Source organism: Schistocerca americana, chromosome 9, assembly GCF_021461395.2.
Source record: "Schistocerca americana isolate TAMUIC-IGC-003095 chromosome 9, iqSchAmer2.1, whole genome shotgun sequence".
NCBI classification, from domain to species: domain Eukaryota; kingdom Metazoa; phylum Arthropoda; class Insecta; order Orthoptera; family Acrididae; genus Schistocerca; species Schistocerca americana.
This window is the reverse complement of record NC_060127.1, coordinates 104,352,504-104,372,914: the sequence shown is the minus strand read 5'-3', so window position 1 is coordinate 104,372,914 and position 20,411 is coordinate 104,352,504. Positions and strand designations below refer to the sequence as shown.

Sequence of the window (20,411 nt, the reverse complement as noted above, 5' to 3'; positions counted from 1 at the left end):
AAGCAAAGCTTCACCCAGCAGGCCTAGCATTTAGGAGTGGCATAAATGTTTTGCCGAAACTGAGTACTCGGTAAGCCATAAAATATTCTTAAGTCAACCTTGTGTGTCTGCCAACATCATAGAGCAAGTGAGACAAAGCCTTGTTAACAGTCCTACAAAATTGACCCCACGTGCTTCTCACGAGTTGGGTATCCACCACATGACTGGCCATGAGTTAAGAAAATATTTGCTTCTCAACCAGCACAAATTAGCAATTAGTTTTGTGTGGAAATATTACATAAGTTATATAAGGATGAAGATAACACTGGAAACATTACCGTTAGTGATGTGTTAGCCTTTCAGTTAAATGGCAGAGTTAATAAACACGACTACAGGTTTTGGGATAGGGGCAACCCACGAAGTCTCAGAACACTTCCACGACAACCCAAAAGTTGATATCTTTTTGGGTGCTGAGCAGTTGCAAAGTTTACAGTCCTTTCTTTTCCAAGTGAAAACAGTCTACAGAATAGTGTACTTAGATACACTCAAAAACTTTTTTTACCTCAGCGATTAACAAGGCTGACCAAGACTGCAGCAACTTTTTTTACCTCAGTGATTAACAAGGCTGACCAAGACTGCAGCATACTCTATATTCAAGATGGTGAGCCACTGCACTGCCTCACCTCATCCAGTAACTCCTAAACCACCACATCTCAACTAAAATTATTGGGCACGATTTGCTGACTGCGTGGTCCTCTCTGTCATCTGACCTGACACCTCTTGATTTTTTCTCGTGGGGATTCATCAGAGATACGGTGTTTGCACCACCTGTACAGCTTTGAAAATTCACACAAACCTATTCGTATAACATACGGACCAAATCTAATTTCGAAAGAAAATAGATCGAAAGTTTTGACTCACGTAGTATGCCAGCACCAAACCATACCGTCTCAAGTGCTAGCAAGAGTTGAGCAAAGAAGGCTGCAACAATTAACCATCGGAGCAGCAATTAACGATGCAACTGAACAAGTTATGCCTGACATAATGCAGCAAGTTTGTCAAGAAATCTGCTTCAGACGGGATGAGTGCCACATAACCAATAGTTGACATATTCCACTTTTTAGCTGTAAGATAAAAGAATTTGATGTACTTCAATTTAAAAAATGTAAAAAAAAACTAGGTCTGTAAGTCGTATGATTAAAGTTGTTATGTCTTTTGAAAAACACCATTTATATAAGTCTGTTCTTTTCCAAGTACTCTATGAGGATTAAATTCTGGCAAGCCATAATAGTAGTAGTAGTAATAGTAGTAGTAGTAATAATGCGTCACTTCTTCTTCTTTTGTCTTAGCTCCATTTCTCTACAGGATCTACACTGAAACTTCCTGGCAGATTAAAACTGTGTGCCGGACCGAGACTCGAACTCGGGACCCTTGCCTTTCGCGGGCAAGTGCTCTACCAACTGAGCTACCCAAGCACGACTCACGCCCCGTCCTCACAGCTTTACTTCTGCCAGTACCTCGTCTCCTGCCTTCCAAACTTTACTGAAGTTCTCCTGCGAAACTTGCAGAACTGTGAAAATCTCATTCGGGATCTACACTGTTATACCAGTTTTGGCATTGTTAGTGGCAAGTTGGTGGCTGAATGCCCTTCCTGATGCTTGTCTCTGGGACAGAATTTGTGTACCGCATATGTCTGTGTCTAGTGTGAATCTCATGTGCAACTGTGCATATAAAGTATCTGAGATGGGACAAGGGTACTGGCTCGGCATTCACTTAGGTGAATGTGGGAAGTAATCTGGGACCGTTGCGCCTCCTCGAGACCCGAAAGCAGGCACTTTAATATGTGTAGCTATCAGGGTTGGTCAATGGCTGTCACTACATGGATAATTTATGTAAATAATAATAAAAGAAAGAGCTACATTGAAATTCCAAACTAATTTATTTCTCCCCGCTCTTAGTGAACTTTAAGAAAAAGTCTGCTTTTAAGGAATAAACTTGAAACATTTTGCAAACTGAAATCCATATTTCAAGAAGTCTCAAAATGTTCTAATGAGTTTCTGATTAATTTCCACTTCACAGAAGTTGTAATTTTTGTCCTGTGACACAGTGAATGGTAATCGATTCAACACGTTTGATGTGTACTTAGATCATGGTGAATAGCTCTACTTCCCTCGTAGTCATACTGACAGATACGTTGAAAGAATTAGAAACCAATCTCCATGTGACTTAGGTTACTGTTGTGACGCGCCAATCATTAAAAGCGCCGCCGCGCAATTACGCGCGTCCTCTACCGTGCGGCGCTGTCTCCCAGCCATGCAGCAGCAGCGCCACCTAAGCGGCCAGCCGAGCAGCGGCCGCTAGACTGGGACTCAGTGCTCATTCGAATGCTAACGTGTACACATGTCTTGCTTGTCAACTTACTCTGTGACTTATATGTGTTGTGTCGTTCTGAAATATATTTGTTAAACTTGACGTTATAACAGTTACATGATCTGATGTCACAATCACTGAGCCTATGAGGCACAAAAAGTGTAGTTGTTCAGTTAGTTAAGTGTTGAAGTTATCAGTTTTACTTTTGTGGAATAACAGCCTACAATTGTAGAATGCTTACAGTTCAGCGAAAGCTGAGAATCACAATCTTAACACCGCCGTCTACACGTGCAGCATATTGAAAAAATGAGGAAGCGTTTTTAGATGTCGCAGCAGACAATTCCTGTGGATCCAAAAAAACATTTGCATGTTCACATTGAATATTGTATAAAATATTCTTCAAAAGTTGTTTCAAGGACTGAGAAATGGAAGAAGTCCTATAAGCAGAAATATGTGCACAGATTTCAGTGCATCGAATGACTGGTTGAATTTTTCTTTTGCAAAAGGAAAAAAATGGCATAATCTGTAATTTCAAAGGGTAAGTGGAGAAAGTGAGGTTCTAGTCTTGGAAATTGTGCACTACTGCAAGAACATTGAATTGCCATGATTGATACAAAGTAATAGTTGTTGCTGTTGTTCTTGTCCTCAGTTCAAAGATTGGTCTGCTGCAGCTCTCCGTGCTACTCTATCCTGTGCAAGCTCATCTCCGAATAACTACTGCAACAGACTTCCTTCTGAATATGCTTATATATTCATCTCCTGGTCTCCCTCTACAATTTTTACCCCTACAATTCCCTCCAATACTAAACTGATATATTTGATGCTAACAAATTTATGTTCTTCAAAAACGCTTTTCTTGCCATTGCCAGACTTTATTTTATGTCCTCTCTACTTCAACCATCACATGTTGTTTTGCTCCTCAAATAATAAAATAGGGTTATGAGCCCAGATACATTTTAAATGCTGATTACACTGACATCTTTTATAATTTACTTCCTGCAAAATCATATTCTGTTAAGGGAGAAAAGTGCCACAGAGGTAAAAGAAAAGAGAGGATGATGACACTATGGTGTGTAAATAGTGATGGAAGTGAGAAGTTGCTGCCACTATTAATTCCCATGTTCCCAAAATATAAAAATGTTACTTTGTAGTTATGAATATAATAGAGAGAAACATTCCACGCGGGAAAAATATACATAAAAAACAAAGATGTTGTGACTTACCAAACGAGAAAGTGCTGGTAGATAGACACAATAAAAAAAAAAAACACAAACACACACACAAATTTCAAGCTTTCGCAACCCAAGGTTGCTTCATCAGGAAAGAGGGAAGGAGAGGGAAAGACGAAAGGATGTGGGTTTTAAGGGAGAGGGTAAGGAGTCATTCCAATACCGGGAGCGGAAAGACTTACCTTAGGGAGAAAAAAGGACAGGTATACACTCGTGCACACACACACACACACACACACACACACACACACACACATCCATCTGCACATATACAGACAGAGGCAGACATATGTAAATTCAAACAGGTTGGGCAGAGATGTCAGTCGAGGCAGAAGTACACAGGCAAAGATGTTGAATGACAGGTGATGTACAGGGGGCGGCAACTTGAAATGAGCGGAGGTTGAAGCTTGCTGGGTAACGTTACCCACCAGGCCTCAACCTCTGCTAATTTCAAGTTGCCGCCCCTTGTACATCACTTGTCATTCAACAACATCTTTGCCTCTGTACTTCCGCCTTGACTGACATCTCTGTCCAACCTCTTTGAATTTACATACGTCTGCCTGTCTCTGTAAATGTGCGGATGGATATGTGTGTGTGTGTGTGTGCGCGCGAGTGTATATCTGTCCTTTTTTTCCCCTAAGGTAGGTCTTTCCGCTCCCGCGATTGGAATGACTCCTTACCCTCTCCCTTAAAACCCACATCCTTTCGTCTTTCCCTCTTTCCTGATGAAGCAACCTTGGGTTGCGAAAGCTTGAAATTTGTGTGTGTGTTTTTTATTGTGTCTACCTACCAGCGCTTTCTCGTTTGGTAAGTCACAGCATCTTTGTTTTTTGCTTTGTACTTATGTGCACAACAGCAGTCCCTGGAGATGTCAAAAATGTTTATGACTTTTTCAAGCATTTAGATGCCAAGATAGGAGCAACAGGAGGGAAAGTTGTACTTATTATTGATCTATGCCCTGTACATCCCAAGGAAACATAATCTCAGAAGAAAGTAAATGATGTGTTACTTCCTCCAAACCACACGAGTCATCTGTATCCTCTTGACCTGGACATAACACGCTCTGTTAGATACAGATACACAGTAGCAGTTCTGTAGAAGTCACTTTCACTCTCTGAGAGGAAGGAAGTGATGAGACTCAGCACAAGGAAGCAAAACTAATATTTCTGAAAATGCAACATTCCAGGATATTATCTGCTGTGATGATGACATCCGAATTTCCATACCCGAGATTTATGCCACTGAAATGCTTATGAGGGGATATAGGTAGGAGTGCTGGAAGTGACACCGATGCTTTGTAAGAAATTGATGTCAGGAATTTCTTTTCCTCTTTTAATGTAGATGAATCGATTCTAACTCATATCAATCAGCTTGAGAAAGAACTTCTTTCAGTATAATATCCTAGAAGGACAAAATAAACACGACTTACTGATTTTTTTATAAAATAATTAAAGGACATGTTTTGTAAAGAGTGTAATATTATTTCTGCATTTAAATTTGTAGCACAGGATATAAATAATTTTGTAACAAAATAGCACTTTTACCACTTTTGCATGCTTAAATTATGATTCTGGGTCATTTTTATCATGTTCTCTGGCAAAAACCCCCATTCAGGGAAAAATCCTATGTAAGGGAAAAATATTTGAGTCCCCAGAGTTTCTTTAAAAAGGGGTTTGACTGTATGTAGATATGTCATCACAAATGAAACAGGCTTCTGCGAAAAACTGGATGTTTTTCTTTTCTCATAGAAACTAACACACAAAATATGTCTATCAAAGTGACCTTCATACCTTGTCAGAGTGGCCCCAAAAATGAAAGCCACAGAAGCATTGTTTTGATAGCCATATGGCAAGCATAAAGGCAAAATGAAATGAATAAACATATTATATAAAAAATAAATACAGTTTAATGTCACTGCAATAAAAAGTTATCATTGCATCCAACACCACAAGTTTGTTGTAAGCTCACCACAGTAACATTTACTACTATCAATGACCTGCTAAATAAATCACACATGCCACAACATTTTCCTCTCATGTGGTACAAATTAACACACATCTGTGACATAAATGTCCACTTCTGCATAATATGACAGAGGTAATAAATATTTTTAACTTCAAAGTACATTCTGAATTTACATGTCTGAAATAAGGCAAAACAATCGCTACTGTGGCACAATAAAAACAAGTTTATGTACACAGTCAACAAAAATCAGTAACTGCTAATTGACAATCATCATCAGTTTTAGCACACAGAGAACACACATCGTTGCATTATTGGACCCTGAAGTATAAAACTACCAGTACCTGCAGTAAATGCTACTCGAGGTCGACAACAACCAATTTTCTACTTTTGTCACTGTAAAACTGGAAATTTTCCAAAACTGCAAAACATCTCTTCCAGCAGCAATCATTCGTGCAATGGTACACAAGAAATGTAAAAAGTCTATGTAGGCCTTCCAAATACAAAAGCTAGATAGTTGTTCAGCATACTTGGCTGAAAAAGTATTTTTAAGTGTTAAGTGACTGACTGGATATACAGCTACTGCATCACCTGAGGCAACCATCTGCAAACAGTCTGTTTTCTCTCTTAATATACATCTCAAAAAGGAATGACCGATAAAAATTTCTTACTGGAGCTCTAAACAAAGTGAGAATTTCAAAAAGTTTACATTTTGTAATAGAAACTTTTAAAGACTTGGAAGCAGCAGTGATGTCAATCATTGGAAGGTAAGGCATAAAAAACACAGTCAAATTGTAGTTCTGTAAGACTGCACTCATTCTCTGGAACAATATTTTGTTGCCAGTTGCACTGAATGGATAATAACGCAAATAACATTTCAATACTACACACATACATTCCAAGAAGATAATTGGTGAGACAACTAATGGGATTAGCTGAATCGAGAGAAATCAGTTGATATCAAAAAGTACTGAATAATTTCTGTTCACTACCATTTAAGTTAGCAGATGACATAGAGATTAATGGGTATTTTGCTTAAAGAAATCCGTAAAATGATTTCCAAGTTAATTACACACAAAATTTCAGCAGCTGCTAATTTCACATTATTTCTGCTTCTTTAGACGTAGACACACTAAACATAATGTTGTCTGTTAATCAATGATGGCAGTGGCCTGAAAATAATACATAAAGGTCAACATAATTTGATTTCTATCGAATCAATTACACCCATCAGCCACCTGTGCACAGAACAGTAAGGGTCAATTGGTTGTGAAGAGTAATAGATAACTGTGATTAGATCACAAATACCAGCTTCCACACTGCCACTGTGTGACAGTGAAAATAAAGTCTGTTCAGAGCATACATAATGGAAATTCACCACGAACTGTGAGAAACATACATATCTCTTGTAAAGAAACTTGTATGTGGTTCCTCACAATTACAAAACTGACCATGTGCAAACAGAGATCCAGCAAAGCTAAATTTGACAGCCTATCAAAAGAGCATTGTACCATCTGCAACAGATAGTGGAAACCACTATTTCCTGGTCTCCTTATTGGGGTATGTTCATAAACAGCCCCCAGAGCAAATGACAATCTAAAAAGGTCAATGGCAGATTTTGTACCATCGATCTCACAGTCGTGTACTCTCAAGCACTAAATATAATGTTTTTCTGCAATTGACGGTATAGTTTATAGCTCACTAATTTGTTGAAAATAAGTTCAGAGCTAAATTATATGAACTAACAGATGAGAAATTTGTGTGTTATGCTTGTAAAAATCTTCCCTTTGGACATCAAGAGCGTTATTCTTCTTTAAAACCGAGCAGAGCATTCTTTATAATACAATTCATAAGTCTGTATCAGTTAATAATAGTAAATGCCAATATTTAAATAGTCTGAGGTCAATGACCAGGCTCTACACAGAGAAGAAGAAATTGGAATCGACAATTTTCTACACAAGAAGTAAAGTCGTTCCCTTGTAGTGTTGGAAATATAATAAACTATGGGCATTTAAACAAGTATTACTTGATATTTCTTATAGTGCAAGATGCTGAGTAATATCACTGGAAGCAACAAGTTAGAACAAAGTGATTTTTAGTATGTTCTTAGCACAGAAGTACAGCAACACAAATTTAGCAAATATCTGCATTTATCCACTGTACATATTAAGTATGTCACAGGGTTCTCTGCAGAATGGACAGCACTACTGAATGTTTGAATATCATTCCATCTTTCTGTAACACGCATAATACTGTTACTATGAAAACATAATTCCAAAATTGCTACAATCCATCGAATCTGAGAAATGATATTTTTAGACTCCACTGCCTCTATATGATGACAGAAACAACAAGAAGGTTGGAATATCTTAAAATGTTTGTTGGCATCAACCTATAAATCTTCAAGGCAATTAATGCAAAGATTTACAACTGCCTCACCTCCACAGATGATTCACTTCTGAATTTCACTGGGAAGCTACTTCTTTTCTAATAACTCCTTTAACATTAGGAAGATCAGCCATCAGGTTTGTCACAGAGAGCAGGAAAAACATTTTACTCTCTGAATTGACACACATCACATCACATTAACTGTTCGGATCAGTAGTTCTCTTGAAGCAAGCTAATATTTTGCTGCTCATCGGTACTTTGAAAATGGCAGTATGAGAACAGTGGCAAAAAGTAATGTACATGTTGCAGTAAATTGTTTCTGTGGTTTCAGAACAGATATATGAAGAAAGGAAATTCAGTCTTGCAAAAACGTGACATTTCGGTGAATAAAAGACCAGCCTTTTTCGTATAAAATATCTTATCAATCAGTTCTAGAAGGACTAGCTGCGTAAAGTAAATAACACAGAAATGAACTGAATTGCAAACTAAAATACAAATGCTAAAAACCAAAATTTGTACTACACAAAACAGAAAGGGAATTTCTGAAACAGAAGCCAGCTAATCAGGGCCGACCTAAAGCTGATGGTAATGAGGGGGGCAGTGCACACAATATTGAACTAGCTAATTTTTGGAATTAGTGCTTCCTTCTTTGAGAGAGGAAATAGTTGACGAAAGAGGGACATGTGAGTATAAGACTTTAATTGGAGAAGAAAGGAAAGGACAATTTACTTAGAAATCTTCTGACAGCTTGAGGAAGTAGTCAATGCCCCCCCCCCTTTTCTTATAAAGGAACAGCACTTTCTGAAAGCTCTAACCTGAACATCTATTTTCTTCTTCTTTTTTTCTGTAGGCTCAGCTTATTCCTCCTGTTTCAATAACTGGTAAGTAGGTATTGTGATTTGCTTCAGGCAAGTGTCTAAAAATATCAAATTTCTCTGTAGAACATTTTCCTCTCAGAAGACATTACACAGGTTTGTCAGGCATTTGTGTTCCTACAGCAGCAGCTAACGAATGATAACCCACCACTTGGTTTGGGAGTGATGTGAGCAATGTACAGAAAAAAAGATATGAAACCACTCTCCACTAATCTAACAGGAATTATTTAAATGAGAGAAACATTGATATGTACTCCCATTACATTTGTAACACTGGAGGAGTCTTTTAAAGATGAACATGGTGTTCGTGCAGCTTACAGTACATTCACACTGACTTGGAATAAGAACACAGTTGTGTTGCTGGCCTATCAATACCGAAAGTAACATTTTGGAATAGCAATACTCTACTACCTGGAGCAGTACTAAAAGCAAATTCTAATACTGTTGTGATAGCTGTCACCAGCTCTGTTACAAGATATAATAAATTGTCATTCCTCAAGGAGAAAAACAGATTGTGGAAATACCAATTTTACAGAAATGTGAGTGAATCATCTAGTTTAGCAGTAGAAGCATAAAAAGCGAGAAGGCGACAGACACTGGAATGGCACACTCAAATGCAAATCACAGCCTGGACAATGACCTGACATATTAAAATGACAGTTGCACAAAAGCAATGCCTAAAGAACACTCGAACATTAATACATGCTTAAAATAGTGAAACATTTCTAGACACTAAATAAATGCTTTATGAGAGATCTGAATACAATAATTTAACTTGTTCTTGGGACTTAGAGTGTCTTATTCAGGAAACAGTATCTTGAAGGCAACAGAGGTGTAACACTTTTTTAAATTTCAGCAATATCTCCCCTTTTTTTGTCTACTAAATGAACACAGTTGAAAAGTCAGAGTTCCTCCTGTTTCAAACACAGTCAATACACACAAAAAAGTCAGCCGAAGAGGTTCCAGAGAGACAAAAGTGCAGAAACTGGAATGTAAATCACTGTCTCTGTTGGTGGCCAATGAAGAAGAGAATGTACACACTGAGGCAGCTAACACAAAGCTGCTTCGGGAGTTCATCTGGCACAACTGTCCCCAGGAACCTGCAACACAACACCATAAAGCTTCATTCAAAGAGACACCAGTGTACCATATGGTTTTAATGTAACAAACAGATGCTGACATCTTTATAAAGATTTATAATACACGACAGCTACCTAAAATATTTTATGAACCCTTTGACCACCACAGGTGTGCTCGATACAGGCTTAGCTGCATGTTGCATGCTTCTTGCCTGATGCGTCTACCCGCACTACTTTACGTGTTTGGGCCAGGGCTACCCGAAGGTCTGGCTTGTCCTGTGCTGAATATTTTTTGAGTGATTTCTGCAACGTCTCCCCCTGTTGCTCTCAGATTTGTCACTGCTGAGGTGAACATTATTGTATGTTAGTAGTTACTCTGCAAATTTACAATTGTAACAAATCTGCCCAGATATGAAGATGGCTTTTTCAACAGTGTCAAACCCAGTTTTGGTAACCATAACTTTCAAATACTTTGTAATAAGAACTATGAATTACCATATTTACCCGAGTGAAAGATGACTGTGAATACAAGAGAAAAAATTATTGTTTAACTTATTATGACTAAACAAAATTACAAACTTTTATTGCTGTAGGAGATTTGTCTAAAAAGTTAACATTACACCTATTCTAAATTTATGCCATTTACTGATTGTCTACATTTTGACAATACAAGGAGAAATAAAATGAATAAAAAAAAAATTTTACACTAGTTTTTATCTTCACTGCTTTTTAGTTTACTTAGCCTATCATCTGTAATATCATTAGTTTCAATCATAGTCATCATCATGACCACCATCATCATTGCCATCATCCTAACAGGACAGCTGTGAAACTTATAATATTCATTGTCACAAATATTTGGCCGTTGGTTCCAAATATTTTGCCATTTCTGAGGTGGTTGTTACAGTGGGACCCAAGAACACAGCTATTTATTTTCTGAACGTACTGCAGATATCACTTCTATAATGACATGAGAATGTTACAATGTCTCTTGCTTCCAAACATATTGCCTGTCCACCACTCTCTAATTGGCTGTGTACAACCAGCAGCTGACACCCCCAATTGTCCCCGTCGTACCTCACGGTGAGTGTCGACAACAGTGCTGCACGAAACATGTAAGTAAACCACTGGTGCCCATCTAGTCTTTTAGTGTTTCCTGCAGAAATGTATGCTATTGTTGAGTATCTGACAAATTTTAAAGTCAGTTTGCTTCTAAGTACAAATGGGTTCAGGCAAACTGCAGTTTAAACATGGTAGATGTAATGCAATACACATTCCCATGGTTGGCAGCATGACGAAATTTCTGTTGCTCAACAATAGCCCCCCAACCCCGCACCGATTGCAGTTCTTCAGCCAAATCGGTCACTGTTTGTAAGCAACGGTGAAACGCGGATGGTGATATCTTCTAAAGGGCAGGTCATATGTAACAACAAAAAACAAATAAATAAATAAATAAAAGGTCACAATCACTATTTGGTCCAATTCTTGAACTTTTGCTTGTCCCACAATCTAGTGATGACTTTTCATATAATCTCCACAACAGGTCTTTCCGCTGTAATATATTCTCGCGACAACAATTACAGTCACTTTAATATGATTTACTTAATTTGTTTGACATAACCTCAAACAGTATGAATTACCTCGAAGAGAATGGTCTATTGACACACTGTCAGCACAGACTTAGAAAACATCGTTCTTGTGAAACACAACTAGCTGTTTATTCGCATGAATTGTTGAGTGGTACTGACAAGGGATTTCAAATCAATTTTGTATTCCTAGGTTCCCAGAAGACTTTCGACACACTACCTCACAAGTGGCTTGTAGTCAAATTGCGTGCTTATAGAATATCATATCAGTTGAGTGAGTGGATTCGTGATTTCCTGTCAGAGGGGTCACAGTTCGCAGTAATGGAAAATCATCAAGTAAAACAGAAGGGATTTCTGGTGTTCCCCACATTGAGTTATAGGTTCTCTGCTGTTCCTTTTCTATATGAACAATTTAGGAGACAGTATGAGCAGCCACCTTAGGTTGTTTGCAGATAATGCTGTCTTTAGTATCTAGTAAAGTCATCAAAAGATCGAAGCAAATTGCAAAACAATTTAGAAAAGATACCTGTATGGTGTGGAACTCGGCAACTGATCCTAAATAATGAAAACTGTGAGGTTATCCACATGAGTGCTAAAAGGAATCCTTTCAACTTCAGTTACACGATAAATTAGTCAAATCTTAAGGCCACAAATTCAGCAAAATACCTAGGAATTACAATTACGAACAAAATGCTGTGGGGAAGGACTGCGTTTTATTGGCAGAACACTTAGAAGATGCAAAAGATCTACTGAAGAGACTGCCTACACTACGCTTGTCCGTCCTCTTCTGGAGTACTGCTGCACATTGTGGGATCCTTACCAGATAGGATTAATGGAGTACATCGAGAAAGTTCACAGAAGAGCAGCACGTTTTGCACGATTGAGAAACAAAGTGTCACAGACGTGATACAGGGTTTGGGGTGGACATAATTAAAACAAAGGTGTTTTTTGTTGCAGTGGAATCTTCTCACGAAATTTCAGTCACCAACTTTCTCCTCCGAATGCAAAAATATTTTGTTGATGCCAACCAACATAGGGAGAGAAATGATCATCATCATAAAATAAGGGACATTAGAGCTCGCACAAAAAGATATAGGTGTTCATTCTTTTTTTTTTGTGAACTGCTTGAGATTGGAATAAAAGAGAATTATTGTGAAGGTGGTTCAATGAAACCTCTGCCAGGCACTTAAAGTGAAATTTACAGAGTATCCACGCAGATGCAGATGTAGATGTAAACGTAGACATTTCATTCTGGATTAATTTTCTTTCTTGTTGCACTTGAATGTCATCATCTTGTTCTAAAGTTCTAAAGCTTGTACAGTAATGATTTTCTCCAGTATTATAATATGAGATCAGCAGTGGAATTACTCGTTTGCAACCTACCTGGTGAATCATTAGTTCCTCACAGCCAAATAAAATATAGACATGGGTTAAGAATCAAGTAATGGGTTTTTCACCTCTGAATGTTACATTTACTTAAAAAGCAGCAAAAATGTATGTGCAAAGTATCTTAAATACAACAAAAGTTTGTAAGTTGATAGAATTTAAAGTTGTTCCTCCTGGCTTTCACAAAATTGTCAATTTTTTTTTTCAGAGCATTAGATTGTTGTTGTATCCCTTACGATAGCGCTTCAAGCTACAGGTCACGTGATTGTTCGAGCAAGGTCGATAACGTATTGAGCAATTCGATGTATTGGGAATTCTTGAACCATCTGAACTCAAGTATTGTGTGACAAGCCGTACCCTACGGCACTGTTCAAAATAAGTTTGTATGAAACCTCAATAGTCAAATTTCATCTGTAAACATAATATGACCCCTGTATTACTCTATTAAACAGTGTAAAAATGTTGACCTCAGAAGCAATATCTTAATCTGCGAATGCAAGATGAGCCCATATTTTTCAAATGATGAATTTGGGAAACAATTTGTGTTATAGTCAGGTAAGTATGATACAGTAATTGTCGAAACATAAGACTGTAGCAATACTCCAGCTGACGTGTGTAGATTACGACTGTCACTTTCAGAATCTCTGAAGGAATTATCACGTATGTCGACATCAAATAATTCGTCCTCATTGTTGTTCTTTGGGAGTATATCCAAGTGCAACCACTATGCCTTGTCATTTTCCTTGTACAACAGAGTACGAGAAAAACGTTGTGATGCCAATCCTGAGGGACAGACAGATGAAAAGAGAAGTCGGACGCAGCAAAACAAAATAATGACAGATCAAGTACATGGTCACAACTTAGCAGCTAGGTCTGTGAAATGCTTTTGAAATATGGGGCAGAGACTCTGCTGTGCATTTGAGCTCGCCAACAGCTGACGTGAGTCCATACTGGTCATCAGCACTCAGGGATCAGCAAGGAGGCCAAAGTTAAATTATCAACAGCGGTGGAGGAAAACCCAGAGAGTACACTTAAACTTTGAAACAGTGCTTGGGGAGCGGCAGTGCGTAAAGAATTAATTCATCAAAAGCAGTCAAAGGGTTAAATATTTAAACAAAGTTATCTGTTTTATAATCAGATAGTACAATTATTTTGTGATTAGTTGAAATAGCATCTGCCTCACCTGAATAAGTGTGTATGTTCATTTTATGAGGCCTAACATTGACAAACATTGCTAAAATTCTAAGTCAGTAATGTATCATTACCAATGTTCCTAAAAGGGTAATTACACATTATATGAGCCTGAATCACTCACTCGGAGCAATGGTAGTCTTTGAAGAAAATACATTTGAATTTCAATTACATTTGCTGCTGTCAACTTGTGTAGCTTTTCAAACAGACTGATTTTAATTAAGATTGCCACTTTGGCTTCAGTGGCCAACTCAACTTTCTGTTCAAATTATACTCTGATTAACTTCATCATTATAATAATTATTTTTTGTGCAGTGTTAACAGGATTGTTTGGCCAAATGCGTCATTTTTGTTGTAGTTTCCTTCTACTGGAGAAAGCTGTGCTGAACCACTCCTACTTCACATGATGTCAATTTTTCATGTAGTACCAGCATTTAAGATAAATACTGTTGAAAGATGGTTGGTAAATTATACAGGTGAAATGCATTCGCAGCTGAATATGGACAATTGTCAGCTGTATAACAGAATGCCGACAATGAAAATTTGTGCCGGACTGGGACTCAAATCCGGATTTCCCGCTTATCACAAGCAGCTGCCTTAGGATTTGGCTATCCAAGCACGACTCGTGGCTGGACCCAAGCTTCCATACATCGTGAACCATGCATCTACAACCTGTACTCGTACATCCATTATATATAGATACATTCCTGTACAGGGGAGACATTTTACGTGAAAGCCATTTGCCGGGAGTCAATGGGTAAATACGATACTGCACAGTGCCTGTGTTATTATGAATTACAATGCAATGTTCCGTGGGCATGCATGTATGTCCAAAGGAACACTGCATTGTAATTCGGAATAATATAGGCACTGCAGTATTGAAATTCTGGTGACATTTATTTACACTGTCACAGTGTTCTCACAGGCAGTAACTACATAACTGTACTGCTACTGATATGGCCCGTACAGCGCTGTTTGATTAAAAACTTACGCCTATTGTCACAGCGAGATCTATGAACTAAACACGTCTCGAGCACTGCAGTTTCTACCAGATAAAAACATTAGTCTACTATGACAGGTTACAGTATGCTGCACATATTAATGAGGTACTTACAGAAATGAAAGATCACAACTCCAATTTTCTAAATTAAAAGAACTGTAACATTACAATGGAAATGAGGCTCAAAATGCCCAATTAATTAACAAATGCAGACAACGCTACATGCAGTTACATTACAAATAGTGGTTCCCACTACACACAGAATCACAAACAGAGATGTTTAACAGCTGCGTACCTGAGCTGTTACTTGCCGGCGACTGCCGCGAAGCCGCCGCTCCCACGAAGGCGTCGGCCCCACTTCTTCTTCTTCTCGTCACTCGAGTCGCCCCCTGTGTCGAAGCCGGAATCGTCCTGGTCACCTGGTGAGCTCGTGCTGCTGCTAGTTTTGCCTAAGCCAGAAGAAAATAAGTGTGTGTGTACATTATGTTCCACCAAAAATAAAATGACTGTGTTACTGCGCCTACATTTCATCTTTTTTCATCTCCTTAAGAATGTAAAGCCTCTATTTATGGAATGGTAGTTACTAATTTCACTATGCATTTTACTGTGATTGTGCTTTCATTGACAACTGAATGATAAGTACAAATTCCGTCTAGCACGAAAGAAAAGTTCTTGCACCATTCTTTATTGACCAACTATGACAACGAAATGAATGGAATCAAAAGTTATGCAACTAACACTCTCTCCACAGAAATGAATTGCCTAACAGACAACAGCAATGGTTTTCAAATTAGAACAGTTACAACATTAAAGACACCTTCTCTCCAATTTTCTTCATCTTCAAAGCATCTGGACGTCAGTGCCTGGACATCAATGTCCTGCAGCAGTAACACACACACACACACACACACACACACACACACACACACACACACACACACAGTAATTAATTGTGATGTCACTTGTTTGAATCTTGCTCATAGTTATTTTTTCTACTTTTATTTAAATTCCACATTTATTAACAAATGGAAATTTTAATTAACAAATACTGAATCATAATTTTTTTTATAAAAATAACTTTTTTATTTTTAATTACTGGTTATATGTAAATAAATTAAAACTCAATACAAACATGCGCAAAATGGCTCTTTATTACACGAAGAAAGTTAAATACATAAATAATAGTGTTAAATCTCTAGAAATAAAAACATACTTTGTTTTTTACTTGATGTTTCACATTTTCATACAAATAGTAATTAAAAATAAAAAGATGTTAATTTTATCAAAAACATTTGCTAGTATATATTTCCATTTGTTAATAAACATGGACTTATAATAAAATAAAACCACGCTACATGTGAAGTTCAAACTAGTGACTCTAGGATTACCATCCTCTTATGGTACGCATTCACCTACTGGCATATACGTTGATAAGACAAAATTTTTTTGCACTTAACTGTGAATGGAAAACATTTTTGAAGGCCTCTTTCCTTCCAACTTCTTCTGAGAATTGCACCATACTGTGCCTGCTGTCCAGGCAATGACCTTCAAATTGTCTACATATGAAGAAAATTGAAGAAGCTGAGCAGCCTGTAAGGGCCCCTGGTTAGAGTAAAGTTATTCGTTCCATATTCTGGTGGCATTTCAGGACAGAAATGGGTACTCAGTTACATACAGGGTACAATCAGGAAGTGTTACATTTCTGAAACCCAAACCCAGTTGTTTCCGAATGGATTAGAATTTTTTTCCTTAAAATTAAATATACAATGTCATTTGGTAAATGCATTATCAATAGGTGTCAAAAATGGCTTAACACGTGAGACAACTATTCTTATTCAGGATTAGTTGCAGGATTATGGAAAAAATGTCCATACAGCTTTCAGACATAGCACATAGAATTGCTTGGATATCACCAGTCATACTTTCCAAAAGAGCTTCATGACCATCGGTTTTCCAATTACGTCCAAGAATTAGGTGGCCCAACTAGAAATGAGTACTTGGTGCAAGATCCAGAGACTGAAGGGCCACTTCACATACCTGACAGACAAAACGCCATGTCCTCTCTCAAGAAAGCTATGGAGTCTCTTAAGACATGGCACAACACAGCACATGTAGACAACCTTAGCAAAATAGCTAGTGGGATGGAAATCACCAGGAGGCACTATGCGGAAATAGGACGAATTTAAATACCTGGGAGAATATATGACAGGGAGAAACAGGAGCAACGAGGAAATAGTAGGGAGGATGAAGATGTGGTCAGCCTTCTGTATGACCAGAGATATAGACACGAAAAATAACAAATATCTACTGAAGCAAAGATGAGACACTACACGGCAACAGGAGGAATGCAGTATTATATGTGGCCGAGATGATGCGTAGTAAGTACACACAGGTAACTGCGATGATGGGACTAGGATGCAGAAAACCAGAGAAGTAAGAGTGAGAAACAGTGAGGAAAATACCAGGCCCTAAAAAGAGTGGTGAAAGATGGATGCAAAAATGTAGGGAAAACTGTCGGAACATAAGGACAATATTAGAAGAAATCGGAGTGAGAAGGGCAAGGTTTACCGGACATGAAATCAGAGTGAATCTGGATGGAATGATGAAAAGAGTATGGGAAACAACAGGGAATACAAGCGGAAAGACAGGAACTGTGCAGGTTGTTGAACTCCAAAAGTATTTGTTGAATTGAGGATCAAAATAAAAGGAAAGGAAAATTGGAGAAGCAAGTACACACCAACTAATATGCCGGAGACTGACAACAGAGAAGGATACGAGGGAAGCAAAAACAGTCTCCAGTGGAGCAGACAAGAAAAGAGAATACTGAATATCTCAGAAGACAGTCAAGATGGAAGAAGAGAAAGAATGAAAATATTCTGGGAGCAGAAGCAGAAAATGCAATCTATGATGGGGCTACCAGTGGTCCTACAGAGGCTGTAATGCAAGAAGAAGAAGAAGAAGAAGAAGAAGAAGAAACAGGAAGTAGCACCACACCACTGAAACCAAACCCTACTGATATAAATTCAGCATCTTCTCAGATTAAGCAAAAAAAATTCTTACCAGAGTATAAGGTAACGCTGTGACTTATCTGTTGTTCCAGAAAAACGCACGTTATAATAAGTAAAAATCGTGGAATTCCACATTTTGCAGTTACTTGGTCACTATGAGGGGGTTGATGAAGTTTACAAGCACTACTTGCTAGCCAATACTGGCAGTTCCGTTTGTTTAAAGTACCTGATAGGTAGAAATGAGCCTCACAGCTTCTTACAGAATACAGTCAATGTGCCAGGTTTCCAAGGTCATTTCTGGAAACGTAAACACTTGCAGATGATCATTTTCTTCAGTTCGTTACATGTGACTTTGTACAGGCTCAAGTGAGGACCAAACCACAAAATTTGGCAAATAGGCCTCACTGACATGCACAAAGCATACTTGTGCTGTGCTACCAAAGGATGAGACATCTCTACAGGCTGTCCTTGTGACTATAGCTCCAACTGTAATACCCTAACATGGTGTCAGCTACAAATGATTTTTCCTGTTTCTCAAACATAAAGTAACATAGATTTATTTATTTCTGGGCAATCTGGATGAAGTCCACTTCAATAATAAAAATTAACGCCTATAATGCTGTTATTTAACAATTGTAATCACTGAGATAAGATAGGGTGAAGAAAATTGTGTAGCTGAGGATTGCCACATCTTCCTAACAGTGACTTTTGAAATTATGCATGCTTGGGTGTACATGCCAGTCACAGGGAGAGGATATGGCTACAGGACACGTTGTTAGAGCTCTGCAGCTGGCTCGTATGTGGCGGACTGTGATCGGATGCTTTTCTGAAGTGCAAGTTAAAAGCGTGCGAGTTTCTCACAAGCATGACACATCTGGGCTGCAGTTGGAAAAGAAGAAAACAGCACAAAATTAATAAGTGTCAGAAACTTCAGATATGGAGCAATTTCGCACCAGTCATCACTGACCGACCTCCTCAAGATTATGACATTCGACAACACTCGTGAGACCGTAAGATTTGCGTTTTGAGCGACCAGTAATTTAAATCGTAAGTTCCATTGACTCTTTTGAACACAGCAGTTTTCCTATTCCAAGATTCCTATTTGTATGATAAAGTATCATAAATACTCTGACAGAAAAAAATCACAACACCAAAAACTAATTAGTGTAGTCATGAAATTTATGGAATACATTTGTCTTGGTAACATACTTAAGTGATTAATATTCCAAGACCACCCACACTGAACCCTGAATTGAATACATAAGGTAATTAAAATCATATGGGAGAAGATTCCAGATGGAAAAAAAGAAATAATAATAATAATGAGAGCAAATTAAAAAGTGAATATAATGATTAAAATGATGCGACAAAGGACGAGAAATGTGAAAAAAAAGCAAGTAACTGAATAAAAATAATGATCACAGTCATTCTGATAAACTTATTGCCACGTTATGGTGCCATTTCAAAATCAGTGCTGTTTTCGTTGTTCTAATCAATCATATGATTTTTTTTGTTACTTACAAACAAGGGCTCACTAGGCTGAAAAGTTGCAGTGTGTGATATCTGATATCCTATCTTACAGAAATGCGTAGGTGGTTTCAAAAAGTCTATTCCATCCTTGGGAACCACCTCTTGCAAGTTAAAATGAATAAATTGCTAAACTCATTGATTAAAAACAATTTTTTTAAAACTTAAACTCACTGCAAGCAGAACTGCCAGGTCCACTGGAGAAGCTGTCTGATCCGTTGGAGAGGACCGCATCCGGCACGTCTGTTCGATGTGACTCGACGGCTCCCAGGATGCACGTCATCAGGCTCTCAAAGAAGTTGGGGAAGCCGTCATAACCTGCACACGAGTGCCACAAACCTTACACAGTTCTAATAAGAGAAGAACTAACACATTTGATTTCACAATCCGGATGAAAATTTAATGGAGATTCGGAATTTCAATTTTATTACAAAAAAAATGGAAAAATAATAGCAAAATACGGTCTGGGGGAAAGGAACGAAAGGACGAGAATTTTCCACAGGGCACAATTTAATCATCACTAACACTCGGTTTAAAAATCGTGTAAAAGGGCTGCGTATGTGAAAGAGACTGGGAGACTCTCAAAGATTTCAGACTTATTACATAATGCTAAGACAGATGTCCAAACCAGATTTTAAACAGCACAGTATTTCCGTGGGCAGATGTGCACTCTGGTCATAATGCATGGGTTATGAACTGCAATTTAAAACAGAAGAAACTGCAGAAAGGTAGATAACTAAGAAGTTTGGACACAGTAAATCGAAGGAACCAAAGATTGTTAAGAGTTGCGAAGTGGACACTAGGCATTTGACTGAAATGGAGAAAAGGAAT

At 38.0% G+C, this 20,411-nt stretch overlaps 1 protein-coding gene across 1 annotated transcript in view; it reads right to left on the bottom strand.

Moving 5' to 3' along the window:
• Positions 1 to 5,466: 5,466 nt before the first annotated feature.
• The window catches only part of LOC124550913 (inositol-tetrakisphosphate 1-kinase-like), a 100,875-nt gene continuing 85,930 nt past the window's right edge, over positions 5,467 to 20,411 (bottom strand). The window contains exons 9-11 of the mRNA XM_047125706.1: positions 19,755 to 19,898; positions 15,341 to 15,494; positions 5,467 to 9,903 (exon numbers count right to left, since the gene is read on the bottom strand). Of these exons, the coding sequence (XP_046981662.1) occupies positions 15,349 to 15,494; positions 19,755 to 19,898 (290 nt within the window). The 3' untranslated portion in view covers positions 5,467 to 9,903; positions 15,341 to 15,348. The remainder of the gene's footprint in view (positions 9,904 to 15,340; positions 15,495 to 19,754; positions 19,899 to 20,411) is intronic.